Here is a 14,250-nt window from a genome sequence, read left to right as displayed (position 1 = left end):
GTCTGATGTAAGACTTCGCTACCTGTCACTGTAAACACTAAGCCAACCAAAAAAAATCTGTTATCGTCTGCCTCACTTAGTTCCTACCTTTTCGTCGACAAGACTTTAACCTTAGTGGCTGTCACGAATGGAATTCACCGCATCACAGCTTTTCGGTTATGAATTTCCTTCTTTAAAAGTTTCCACGTATCTTATTGACAGTTCCTGTCGAGCATCGAATCCATTATCTTCGTCCAACGTATAACCTGAGCGACGTCAGTTAGCTGACGAAACTATTACACGAGTTCTTAATAACTACATCCTTGAGTTAGCGCTCTTCTACTGGTGTACCCTCGTGTCTGCTTGGCACGGCTCAGTGTGTATACTATCACATTTCTCCTGCCCTGGTTCTGTTGGCGGCTACTGTGTGTAGGCAGCCCACCTCGTTTCAGAGCTCAGCCATCTCTTTTCTTCCGACTGTACCTATTTCACTTACGGTTGTCCTTATTTGAAAGTTACCTACAACATTACTAGCGATATTCCCATATTTTAGTCACCGAGCTTTTACCAAAACAAACTACTCGATAAAAATTCGTATCTAGATGTCGCATGATGTGGAAGACAATTGTCGCCAAAAAGTGGAAGAAAAGTGTCGTTGAATATTAAAAACTTGATCCCTCGGTCAAAAAGTAGTGTGGTGTTATTTCGGTTATCTCTCTCTAATAATCTTAATTCAATATTAAGCTCTTCAGTCGAGAGAGGATGTCGTAAACACAATACTATAGCGCTATTCTGTATTAGTCTGTGTCGAACGACCGCTTGCCGCGTGAAGTGTGAATCTTAAGTTGTAATTCAATCTAAATGGAGTTACACACATGGACAGTTTGAAGATTAAAGAACTATTCCTCATGCTAATCAGCTGGCATCTTTGCTGTCACAGTCCTTAATGTTTTCGTACTGCACACGCGCTTTCGCGGCTTGCTTGCTGCAACCAGTCTCCTTGGTGGTCTCACGTTAAATTACTCTTTCAGATGTTTCGCGTTTAAGTTACGGACCTTGTGTATAGCGTATATGAAAGTTGTGTTCGTAAAGGTGTAATGAGACTCCGAAATCCGCATTGTTACTCTAGCTGGAGAAAGAACACAGGTCTGAACTTGAGTACTCCAATTTTTCAGCTAGAGAAATTCCTTCCGTATAGCGATGAGGCCAATAACTATATGTAACAAGGTGAAGCCACTAGTAAAATGGCTTTGAGCACTATGGGACTCAACTTCTGAGGTCATTAGTCCCCTAGAGCTTAGAACTATTTAAACCTAACTACATCACAAACATCCATGCCCGAGGCAGGACTCGAACCTGCGAGCGCAGCAGTGCGCGGTCCCGGACTGCAGCACCCAGAACTGCTCGGCCACCTCGTCCGGCGGTTAGTAAAGATAGTGGATGTACACAAAGCATTTTCAGTATTTTTTTTTTTTTCAGAACCCGCCCTTCATGATCATAGCAGCACGAGTTATTCTTGTCAATTGTTGTTTTGCGTGTTTGTCTTTAAAACAATCAAATATTACAGAAGACTCTCTGTCTGTCTGTCTGTCTGTGTGTGTGTGTGTGTGTGTGTGTGTGTGTGTGTGTGTGTGTGTCGAAGGAAAGAGTAAAAGAACGTGCGTTCGCTGCGATAGTAGTGTTGGCAGTTGACGCCGCCAGGAAGTGCGAGGGCTGCAGGCGGCTGTCAGCTAAAGTAATTGCGTGTAGTCCCGGTGGCGCACCTTTTGGCGAAAATCGCAGGTAGGGGTGTCCAGCACGCGGCGTCGGGCCAGATGGCCGGTCGAGGGAAGCGGGCCCGCCATATGGCAAGCACGGCGACGGCCCTGGCGCAGCCGGCGAGGCAGGGGGTGCCGGCTGGGAAGCATCTCTGGAGGCTGCGCATATGACGCCAGCCTTAGGTAGCCAACTTCCGGCCCGTGCCCTCGCCCCCGCTTCGGCGCACGCCTTCTCCCACGGGACTCGTCTCGGAACTGACTCTCCGAAATCCATCCCGCGGCTGCGCCTCCCAATAGCGTACTGTTCGATTGCTTTATCCCACGAGGCAGGAGAGAATTTCTGTCTCCCTCGAATCAGCACCTGCCGCTCCGTCGGATACCTCAGGACGCCCCCGCCTTCTCTTTGCGGGCGCGTCTTGCCCAATACGAGCAAAATACCGACCTCGGCGCGTTAAGCTCTGAACCCGGCAACACCCGCGATCTCTTTAAATGTCGCATTACCCGGCGCCGGTGCCTTGCGTAATGTTCGGAGCCGGGTCGTGGGATAGTAGGTAGCTGTATTAGAAAGGAATGTTCAGTTAGCGCGGAGACTGTTAGGTAGCGCTGCGCCGTGCGACAATAGCGCGCGACCCGAGCCGCTGGTACCCCTTCCGGCCGGTAGGGCTCGCACAAAGCGCGCTTGCGAGTCCTCTTCCTCCATTCATAGTTGGGGCCCCCTCTGTTTCCTAATGGCGGCGCTCTCGAAGGCCCTGTACCTCCGCTTCCTGTCCGCCCATCGTCTCTTCCGGTCGCATGATACTCTCCAATGTTTTTTTACATATTGTCACACATTCAGGTTTGAGCTTCTACGCGCCACTGCATGTTACGTCATTCCCCTGTGGTTTGCGAAACATGTCACGGTCACAACTCTTGCTATGTTAGTAATATAGACGATAGGGATTTCTTGGTGGCAATTGTTTCGTACCTTACTGTGAGAAGAAACTGGCGCTAGTCACTAACGTATAATTCAGCCTTTACATCGTACAATTGTTGTTCCCCCATGGAGGATAATGAAGTCGGAGTATAAGCTCAGCTTACAACAGGTTATAGAACTGTCTATGCCCTGTGGTGAAAAACTCACACAGGAAATCTTGGTCGTTTCCTTTCAGGAATTAGTCCGTTGCCTGTTCCTAACTCACAAATAGTCATTCCTATCATTTACGAGGTTTCCCAGTCTCTCTTCCCTTTGGGGATATTTTATGACTGACATTCTTACGTGATGTTGTCTCCAATGTCCACGATAATATTTTTTTTCTGACTCAGAATTCTCGTTTAGGATATTAGTACCGGCCAGTGTGGCCGAGCGGTTCTATGCGCTTTAGTCTGGAACCGTGAGATCGCTACGGTCGCAGGTTCGAATCCTGCCTCGGGCATGGATTTGTGTGATGTCCTTAGGTTAGTTAGGTTTAAGTAGTTCTAAGTTTAAGGGACTGATGACCTCAGATGTTAAGTCCCATAGTGTTAAGAGCCATTTGAACCATTTTTGGGATATCAGTGTTCCTCCGGAAGTTCAGGTCGATAGATAGCTGCTGCACCACCTGGCTTTGTGTAATTCTTATATTAACATCGCCAAATAACTGCAGAGAACACCAACAATACGTAGAACGATAAAACTTCTTGCTAGATTTCTGGGAAGGAGCGGGGTTGTAGTCGACCCCTCTCAGTGTATAGTTTACTTAATGCGTATCTAAATAGGGTTAAAAATGGCTCTGAGCACTATGCGACTTAACATCTATGGTCATCAGCCCCCTAGAACTTAAAACTACCTAATCTAAGGACATCACACAACACCCAGTCATCACGAGGCAGAGAAAATCCCTGACTCCGCCGGGAATCGAACCCGGGAAAATAGGGTTGACCGAACGTCTTGGAATTTAGAATATTTACATAGTTCCATTGTTGAAATCATTGGAACTATGGACTACAGCCTCAGTATTTGTGTTTCGGGTAGCGCCGAAGGCTAAGGTTAGCGGAAAAGAAAAGATAAAATGTACAAGCGGAAGAAAGACTGCCGTGTATTACAGATTGATTTTAGCAGCTGTCGTGTCTGTCCGCATCACCTGAAACAACGCGTTTGTTGTTACGCACGGAATCCGTATTACGCAGAACGCAACAATTTCCGTTGTGGTTACCGCGGTCATAATTTTGGTCCGTGCAGCACCGCTGTCGGGTGCGGGCTGTGTTGTCGGCATCCGAGCAGACCTCAAAGTCTGGAGGCAGCAGCGGAGTGTGGGAACGGCCCGGGATTTGGCGGCATCCGTGATTTGACCTTCCTGTCGGCTGCGTAGCTAACGAGGGACATCCCGCCAGCGTTGCCGCGCGTGTAAATATATTGACCTAAGCTGGCACATGCGGCGAGTTTCTAAAACAGTGGTCGGCGGCTTTGCAGCGTGGGAGCGGGGGCGTGCTTTCTCCCGTCCTTTCGTCGCGCCTGTCGGCCACCCGCTGGCCGCCGCACCGCACCTACCGATGGCCGTTTGTCACCGCTGGCGCATTCTCTTGCGGCAGAATGGATGCATGTTTGTGAATGGGAACCGTTCCCGGACAGGTGGTTCCCGTCGAGCCACAGCCCACCGGCGACGCGGCCTGTCACGGCTTGCAGCTCTGCCGGTTACTCTTATTTTCAGTTTCGGACCTCGGTTGCATATTCGAACGTGAAGTCTGCTGCTTGCTTCTAACAGACATAGACACTATCAAGATCGTACCCGTAACATTGGGTCTACATCTACACTCCGCAAGCCACCCAACGGTGTGTGGCGGAGGGCACTTTACGTGCTGCTGTCAGTACCTCCCTTTCCTGTTCCAGTCGCGTATGGTTCGCGTGAAGAAAGACTGCCGGGAAGCTTCCGTGCGCGTTCAGATCTCTCTAATTTTACTTTCGTGATCTCCTCGGGAGGTAAAAGTAGGGGGAAGCAATATATTCGATACCTAATCCAGAAACGCAGCCTCTCGAAACCTGGACAGCAAGCTACACCGTGATGCAGAGCGCCTCTCTCGCAGAGTATGCCACTTGAGTTTGCTACTCCGTAACACTGTCACGCCTACCAAATAACCCTGTGACGAAACGCTCCGCTCTTGTTTGGATCTTCTGTATCTCCTCTGTCAACGGACCTGGTAAGGATTTCACACCGATGAGCAATACTCAAGTATAGGTTGAACGAGTGTTTTGTGGGCCACCTCCTTTGTTGATGGACTACATTTTCTAAGGACTCTCCCAACGAATCTCAAACTGGTACCCGCCTTACCAACAATTTTGTATGATCATTCCACTTCAAATTGTTCCGTACACATACTCCCAGATATTTTACAGAAGTAACTGCTACCAGTGTTTATTCTGCTATCATATAATCACACAATAAAGGATCTTTCTCTCTTTGTCCCATAACACTCCCCTGTGGCACGCCAGAGGTTACTTTGTCTGTAGACGTCTCTCCATTGCAAACAACATGCTGTGTTCTGTTTGCTAAAAACTCTTCAACACAGCCACACAGCTGGTCTGATATCCCATAGGGTTTTACTTTGAGGCGACAGTGCGGAACTGTATCAAACGCCTTCCAGGTCGAAGGGTATTGGAAAACACGTAACAGAAAGGCTACTTAAATTTACTCCACGGTTTATGGAGTAATTATCCAGAAAAACTGTTAGGGATGAGCAATCAGGGGAACTTAGGTCTGGTGTATTCCCGTGAAAAAAGAAAAGCTGTCATCAGTGCTAAGTTTGTTTGGAACTCCACAGTGGTTGAGTTTCTATCTGAGGTGGTATGCCCCGTTGGCAATTCTTGTACCACCGAAGAACACGTCGGTCGTAGAAACAACTGCATTACCGAGATGTTGTGTTACTCGGCACAACAATCTTCCCGTCCAGTCACATCGGATTGCGTTAAAAGTAATAAATGGGAGGATGTTCGAACAACTTTGAATCTTAACACGTAGGATAATTTCATTAATGATACAGCCGACCTTACTGACCCCGGTTTCGAAGTTACTGCGCGAAGATATTTGTGACCATCTAAACCTCTACAAACGATAGGGAGGTTGTAAATATGGAGTGCACAGTGATAGCGTACTGTAGAAATGCCTACGACGGCTCTTTGCTGCTACCGAAAGTCGCATTGGTGGAATACATACTAAGATAAGCTACTGGTCTGGTATTTGGTTATCCCCCGCGACAAGGTCAAATAGTCAATCTCACCGCTGAACCCTGTTTCGAGTGCCAGTTCAAAAGTTGAACAAGGCGAGAAATCAGTCACTCGTAATACAAGAATAAGTCTGTTTTTCTTCCAACTTGGGGTCATCCATGATGCGCAGAAAATGTTTGGGTCGAGGCAAATGAACATTACCGTAGTTTAAGTAATGAGACCCCGTCCAGTTAGATTGCCTGAAGGCTCCAGTGTAGGAGCGGCGGTAACGCACTGTTATTCCTCCTTCTTCCCTGCCCCCCCACCATGACCCCCTCCTAACTCGGTGTTCCCCCTCTCCCCCCCCCCCCCCCCCCCCCTGTTCCGCTGCACCTGCCTGCTTACTCCCACTCCCTCCTATCGTCAGCTCGATTCCTCGCTTCTGACAGCGTCCGTAGCGTTGATATTGTAGACACTGCACTGCATAGCTTTATACCCATAAACGTGGCGAGGTGGCGTTATTACGCGAATAGCGTCGGCTGCAAGCACCTGGTGTGCAATTTGCGCGCCACCCGGCCGCAGTAATTAAAACGACTGCGGTAAGTGAGGTGCGTCTTTTGACAAATGATGGTTCCCTCTGCAAGTCGCGGCCGCGCAACATACCTCTGAGGAGCTCTGCTTTTTTTGTCTTCTTTTTTTCTCTCCCGGCGTCTTTCGCAGCCAGGTAATGGGGCCAAGTTCACAGTATATCGATTGGACGAGTTTGTGTGGGCTCTACTGTGAAGACGATAGATAGCGTGACTCCAGGTGGGAGAGATTGTAGTTTTAAAAATTGATGCCCATCAGGGATTAGTGTTCCTACTTTGTTCTGTGTACACTCGTAGCTCAGTTCAGTTACTAAGAGATGTCAGTAGACAAGTTTCACAATCGTAGAGGTACTTTCCAATTAACAAATTGCTGTACCTCACGCATTCCATGATTTTTGTCAGTGTCGGAAGCCACAGTTTTTTGTGTCAACATACTGGTGCCAGGCTTGATATAGCAAGGAATCTGTTTTCCTGTGACTGCGATTGTACCACAGATTGTTGCCATTATGTATTGAGTGGCTATACATTACGCAAAAAAGGGCCAGCCTCCCAGTCAATTCCGCCTGAATTGCATTGAGGATTTATTAGTGCTAAGTTCCATCAATCACACTGCTAGAAAACAAAGTCTTTAATTCTGTTATTACATTTGTAAATCATAATGTACGTTACTTTTGGTATGAACCCCATGAGCCATCATATAGAAGTGTTGCAGTTATTTTGCCCGAAAATATACTTAAAACGAACACTTAAATATCTTATTACGCAGATGTCATTTAAAATTTGTATTATTTCCATAGCCGCATGACCGTATTTACCTGCCTTTACTCTTTGCGATAACTGCTGGTGTCTCTGATCCCATTGCTCACTATACCGTTGAAAGGAAGTCAAGAATTGATCGCCGCAGGCAAACTCCGTAACTGTCTTCTAAAATAGTCTGGCCGGCGCGTGGCGTACGAGGTAATAGCCACAGTGTATATTTCGGAAGTGGAAGTAGACTGGGGGCGATTTGCTGATGTGACAGTGGCTGGAGAGGTGGCAGTGTGCCAGTCGGGGTGAGAGGGCGACCGCATTGCAGGCAAAGGCAGCCGGGTGCTACGAATGTCAATGCTGCCTCAGCGCCGTTTAATTTCAGCAGTGCCGTGCAGCAGATAGTCACCTGGTGCGAAAAATTTGAACATACTGCCTGCGGACAGAGGAAGCTAATCAGTTTTTATACCACGAAAATCTCTCGCGCAAATATATTTCGAGGTGAAATCCAAGGTGGTGGGAGACACTGCGAAACCACTGGCAGTGGCCGACACGTACGAAGCGGGCATAAAAAAGCTGTTTCTTGCCGGGCCTGTATATCGAATTTCGTGCAGAATGCCCGATGTTCCAAACGAGGCCATATTGGAAAGCATGCTATCTTCTGTCCTTATTTTCGGGGAACTTTGAATTCTGCTTCCGTCAATGAAATTTAGCGTTCTCATTCTGACGGGCACATCTAATTTCTGTAGATTTTGAAATGTGAAAGTGGCGTATGACGGTTGCCTAATTGAAGAACCTTCAGATATTTTCCTTTTACTTTGTTGAAACTTTTCACTTTACACCACGGATACCACTGACATATGTACACAAATGACATTCTGTATGTTATAACTTCAGTACAGATTTCATATCGTATCTTCAGTCAAGCTGAGCTCCAAATTCGTTACTCCATTGAAGACAACTGTTACCCGTGCGCTGCACTTTATTTTTCACCGATATTACAGATTCAGTCCGTATTTGTTTGCTGTGACCGCAAGCAGTCTGTCACATAGATGAGCTGCTGTAACAAAGCTATTTGCAAACCCCCGTAATGCGACTGGTTCACCGTTTGACATTCGCGGGTCCGTCTTCGTAACAAACTTCGTCGCGGCGTTCTTCGTTCAGCGTGCGCAGTGCTGACACCCTGACTGATATGGCACAGTCTGGCAACGCCGTTGGTTGGCAAGCCTGCTAGCCGGCTAGTGAATGTGCCGGCATGCGGTTAAGGCGTGGGAACTCTCGCTGAAAACAATCGCTTCCATTAACTGCAGCTAATAAAAAGTAACGATCGCCGTGTACTTGTTCGTCTAAAAATATTGGTCCCCTCTCGGCAATTTCGTGTGATCGGAGGCTGGTCACGCGGAATTTGTAACAGACGGCGCGTTTCTGGCAGTAAATAGTTACTAGTTGTCTGCTTGTACGTGTGCGTTGCCCTTCTTTAGATGTGTTGTTAGTGCGTGTATAAACGTCTTCTCATTCGGTAATCGATGCTCTACCTTCCGCGCAGAGAAATAGGGCGAGCGCCGTTGTAAACATCAGGAGTATAAAAATACGAGCAGTTCAGTTATTTCGAAGCACTTAACGCCGTTTCGCTATGGGAGTCAGAAAGATCGTTTAAGGCAATGGAAAACATTACACCTCGTATTTACTGATTTAACTGAATCATCTTTTTGTGAATTAGATATAATCCTGCTGTTCAGCGTCTTTCAGGCCTTGTTTTTCTTGTACTTCTTATTTTTTCCTATACTGTCTTTAGTTGCCACGGTTGTTGGCCAACAACTCTTTGATATAGCTGGAGATGTTTTTTGTTGGCTTTGCGTACGCGTTTATCTTCTCAATTATTGTTTACTGTACTGCAACGATTCTGACTTCGCTAGTGAGCAGACCTGTGGGTGTCTAAGTATTCCACTTTTGTGGGTGCTATTTTGAAACAGAATTCGTTGCATTACAGTGCGCCTTGCTTTTCCTGCTGTTGCGGCTGTGTGTGTGTACGCAAAGAGCTTTTAAGCCCTGCGAAGAAAATGTAATAAAATGTGTAAACATTTAGTCCTGGAGATTTGCTTAAGAGCGCAATCGAGATAAGCGTGGTTGCTTGTTGCAGGGGACTTTCTCGCTGATAGTGGAGGCTCTGCACGATAACGAGACGTCGAGAAGCGGAGGTAAGTAGAAACCCTACGCTGGCGCCAGCTGCCCTTCCTGTTGCAATGCGCTCCACTTCCGACGCGCAGCACTGCGCCCGTTTCCGATGCTCACTCGCCTAGCAAGTATCAAAGCCCTCTTGCCAAACAATTAAAACTACCTCCCTCGTGCCTTCTCCCTTACAGAGGATACTGTCTAACTTTTCTAGCAGCTTTAATTCCATCCGTGAATTTCTGTCGTCTTCCCTTCAGAATTACTTCGGTCAGGACAGTGTACCAGCATAATGGTCTAATTGTTCGAAAACTCATCCTCGCCCTTAAATCGAAAAGAAAGTGCAGGAGTCATTGAAGAAACATCTTTTATGTGATAAAACTTGTTTGCTAAGAAAAATATTTGGTCGGGATTGAACATGCAAAGTATATACAGAAGGAATAAAAGCAAAAACTGCCTTCTTTAACGTAAAAAGAGCTCCATCGGTGTATGGTTTCGCCTGAACGACGAAAACTTTTTTCGCGACACTTTGATGGAGTAAACCCATTTGTAGACCAATGTTTACATACTGAACTTTCACCTCTGCTCAGATATCCATCCTGCCAGTTTGCTTATATGTTACGGCATGCAAACGAGCTGTACTGCGCGTCCAGCTTTGGGACTTCATTACAGACTGGAAGTGTTTTCCTATTCCAGCACGCGTCTGTGGGGGCGGGGCGGAGCAATTTGGAAATTCCTCCATAAACGTGATGTAAATACTGGTGTGGTTCCTTCAATAAGACAAGTCAATACCCACAACCCTCCCATTCCCTGTGCTTAAGACCTCAGTGTCAAGGGGACAGTGAGATGTTAATTCCTCTTCTTTGCGCTAAAGAGCTTTGATACTTGTAAATATTTCGTTGGATGTTTCATTTGGTTAATGAAAATTCGCATGTGGTGCAAATTTTATCCTTACAGTATTTCGAGATGAGGCCATAGCTATGTGCCGATTGACAGATTGTGAATTGTGATAGTGTGTGAAAACGGCTTCCATTCCTCAGATTATCCTTTGTGAAATAAACACAGTTTCCTGAGATCAATTTGCTGTATTTGAGAGAGGTGCAGTATATGTTCAGTGTTGTACTGTAGGTAATGCCCCTCAGCCACTCTTCAAGTACATGCTTCTAAAAAATCGACGAGTACTGCTCGCCTGTGTTGACAGTAGAGCCCTGGCAGTCGGAGTACGACGGTTCGATCTCGCGTCCGGCCGTCCTGATTCAGGTTTTCCGTGATTTCCCTAAATCGCTCCAGGCGAATGCCGGGGTGGTTCCTCTGAAAGGGCACGGCCGACTTCCTTCCCTAATCGTATGAGACCGATGACCTCGCTGTCTGGTCTCCTTCCCCAGAAACAACCCAACAAAGCCCTGGCATGCCCGCAGATGTCGACAGCGTTTCCATGACAAATGATGTGCAGGTAGTGGCTAGCCTCGTTTACTCTGAGGGACCGCTGGCCGCTTCCCGTGACCTCCCTTACCACTTACACCCCTTCCTCAGCCAGACGCAGGCTCAACGCCCGCGACAACTCATTATTTCGCAATCGCCCGCGGCCGTCCTGCGCTTCCTAACGCCCGTCGATAGCCCTGGCATTACCTGCGGTCGAAGTAGCACTGGGGAGTGGGACAAGGTAGCCCCCACTTAAATCTCTCACGCTGTTGCTATTAATTAGGACTGACGGATAGTATTCTTCTCCCGGAATTTAAAATGGGGATGCCTTATTTTTTGCGTCGCGCCTTGCCTTGTGTGTAGAGTACTTCGCTGTGACCGTATCTTTTCCCTCGGGTAGTATAATCACATAGGGTGCAAGTTTTTAATAACGGAGGGAATCTTCCTAGTATTCTGAAGCACTGATTTTCTCCCGCTCGTATTTAACTTGGGCCCATAAATCTCCGTCGTGGTGGTATCGCGCCTATTATTTTCGAAAGGTTAGTTCCTTTACTAGAATTAGCGGGATCGGAATCCTTCATCATCGTGTCGACCGTGATGTGTTCGCTAATTTTGGCAATCTTTGTTAGCAATTATAACGTCTGACGGCGACTGCCGGACGGGTAGTGGAACGTTGTCATTTCGGCCGTTTCAGAGAATGGATATGTGGGTGAGAGCATGTAGGCTAAGCTGGAACTTCTCTCCAGCACAACTGCGCTACCGTTATTTGCAACGGATCCTGCACACCGCGCCTCCGTGATATTGTGCACGAACGTAAGCTGGCTGTAGATGCCATAGCTGTAGTGCCCTGCTTTTCAGCTGGCGGTCTGCATCGGGTTAAGCAGTACTCAGTTCAAAAGTAAGATGATGATTGCTTCATTTAAGCTTGGAGCGGGATAGGCTTAATATCACTCCGCATTTGCACTAAAATTAGTTACCAATTTAGTAACGGCGCAAAAGAGAGTAAAATATGCACCAGTTCTCATATTGTAGTAAAGACTAAGCTTGAAAGTCTGTCTGGTGGCTTGAACTCTTCACTCCCTCGGCCGAAGAGGGTTCGAAATATCGAAAGTTCAATCCAGATATTTGTTATAATTCCCAACTGGGCAATTGTAGAACACCGAAAAACTCATGAAGGTGAAACATGTGAAAACTTACGTAGCGTGTTAATGGAAATGCAGACCAGATGCAGGGTGTAGCAGTTGTGCAGCAAAACAGTATGTATTTACACGTAGAATGTCGTTGACAAAGTGGCGTAAGCGATCACCGTAAAGTTTTTCATTCCTTCATACCTTGGCCGGATATAGCAAATTTTTTGTGGTGGTATGTCCCATCGTAATCCCCGCCATGTCTAGCAGGATCCCATTTTCGTATATGCCTGTAGTTTACAGTACCAGATTCTCGCAATTTTACATTTACGGAGGTTTTTTGTCGTGAAAGGTCACATCGAAAACTATCTTTACGAAAAGTAGATGATGTCTGTCTTACGTAGAGCGACGCGTTCTGAGAGAAAAACGCCTGGATGTCTCCCGGCTCTGTAGGAAATTCTGTGCTTGTAGCGGTCTCTGTCTGCTGCGCGTGCAATAATAAATACGGCAGAGATCCATCAGTAGCACCTATCACTGCTGACAGGTAGCAGCAGTTCGCAGGTGTACTCAGATGCCGAACATGCCTGGCAGTATACCGGAGCCATTAGTGTTTTACTCGACGTGGATTAAGCGAGGGCCGCCTCCGAAGGAAGAACAGTGGACGCAGAAGCTGCGTTACAGTTCCCACGGCTGCCGCCAGTGGGGGCAAGGCCCGGTTTTTCTAGCTCACCGGCTTTCCTTGGCCATCGCCGCTTCGCAGCGTTTGCCTTACTAGTTCGCCGGTCGAGTATGAAAATACTACGCAAACTGCTCTTCCATAAACGCTCTCTGCTCTAAGGACGTATTAGTAATTTGTCGCCAAACGTCAGTATAACCACTCTCGTCCCCTCATGAACTCGAAAGTAACGTAACAGTCGCGTCAGGGTACTGCGCGCCGAAGAAAATGTACTTGGTAACTTGTTTTAGAGTCAGACGATTTTTTATTATATCACTCATCGTGATTCAGAAATACGAATACATGTTACACAAAGTCAGTCAACTGTATCAACGGTTTTGAAACAGGTTGTAGCCTATGAAGTCTTCGATAAACAACACTACTTTTGAATAAACAGAGTAACCGAAGACAGCGTAAAATGAACTAAGATAGTGGGAATGTAAAGAGTGACATTTCCTGCATTAAACCGAATTTCTTATTCAGAAGTACGTAACACAATGGGTAAACTACCTAATGTTCTAGCATACCAACTACAATCCTCAGTGAAATAGTGCTGAAGAAAGGTGAACAATATTCCCTGCTGATTTATATGAAAACTCCAATAAAACATCTAAATTTGACAAGAGGTTTCTGTAGTAAGCATCGATCTATCTCTCTCTCTCTCTCTCTCTCTCTCTCTCTCTCTCTCTCTCCCTCCCCCTGCCCCCCTCTCCCTATCTTACGTTTGCAAACCATGCCTCCCAGCGGTACTCCTGTAACGACGAATATTTGCGTCGCTAAACGCAGCTGTTATCCACAGCCTCATCCTAATGCATGCAAACGTACTTTCGCAGGATCTCGCATCCAGATAAATGCCAGATTCTCCAGGGCGCAAGACCAGTTCCAGTTTGTCTCGACTTTTTCCCCCGCGCACGGACGTTCCTTTTATTCTTCCGGGCGGCCATTTCGTTCCGGACAGGTGGCTTCAAAAAGCCTTGGGATGTTTCCACGACGAGGCTGACATTTTATTAATCTGCACAAGGTTTTGTTCTGTAGCGTCCATTGGCAGATTCCCACGACTGTTTCACTCTTTCCAAGGGCGGCGTTGATGAGCCCGTAGCGAATGAGTTGCTAGCATTTCTAAGATATTATTAAACACCGTAGTGTGTGCGGCGTAGTGGTAAAATGCCAGACGAGCCATTCAAAGGTCTCGCATATGGTACTCGGTGAGTCGTATTTCTGTCACATTTTCACCGCTGGCAATTTTTAACGCGAAAATTGTAGAATTGCGCTCTAGTTCAGTATCTGCGTAAAAGTGAACGTCCCCTTTTAACTCATGTAAGTTGAAAGGATCGGAGAAAGGCATCAGTATACGACCTACAGTAAGACCATGCACAGTAAAGCTATCTGATAGGCTTTTAACTCTGCTCGGAATGAACATTTTAGGTTTACGATGCTGGTCGGTGTCGAATATGGCTGTTGGCTGTACTGTTACCCCACCACACCCACACTCTGCCGTAGTTCATTGCCTTCCTTTGCACATATGTACACCTGTTGGTTCTGGATGAACTTACACATTATAGAATGCTGCTGCTGCCGCTTGCTGTCTGTC

General features: G+C 46.9%; 1 protein-coding gene across 5 annotated transcripts in view; it reads left to right on the top strand.

The window, feature by feature from the left end:
- The window catches only part of LOC126298816 (neurogenic locus protein delta), a 1,242,617-nt gene that overhangs the window by 1,214,175 nt on the left and 14,192 nt on the right, over nucleotides 1-14,250 (top strand). For all 5 annotated transcript variants that reach the window (XM_049990282.1, XM_049990280.1, XM_049990281.1 and 2 more), the window contains one exon: nucleotides 9,367-9,424. In XM_049990282.1, coding sequence (XP_049846239.1) covers nucleotides 9,367-9,424 — 58 coding nt within the window. The remainder of the gene's footprint in view (nucleotides 1-9,366; nucleotides 9,425-14,250) is intronic.

This window comes from Schistocerca gregaria, chromosome X (assembly GCF_023897955.1).
Source record: "Schistocerca gregaria isolate iqSchGreg1 chromosome X, iqSchGreg1.2, whole genome shotgun sequence".
In the NCBI taxonomy this organism is placed as follows: Eukaryota; Metazoa; Arthropoda; class Insecta; order Orthoptera; family Acrididae; genus Schistocerca; species Schistocerca gregaria.
This window is presented reverse-complemented; position numbering and strand designations above follow the sequence as displayed.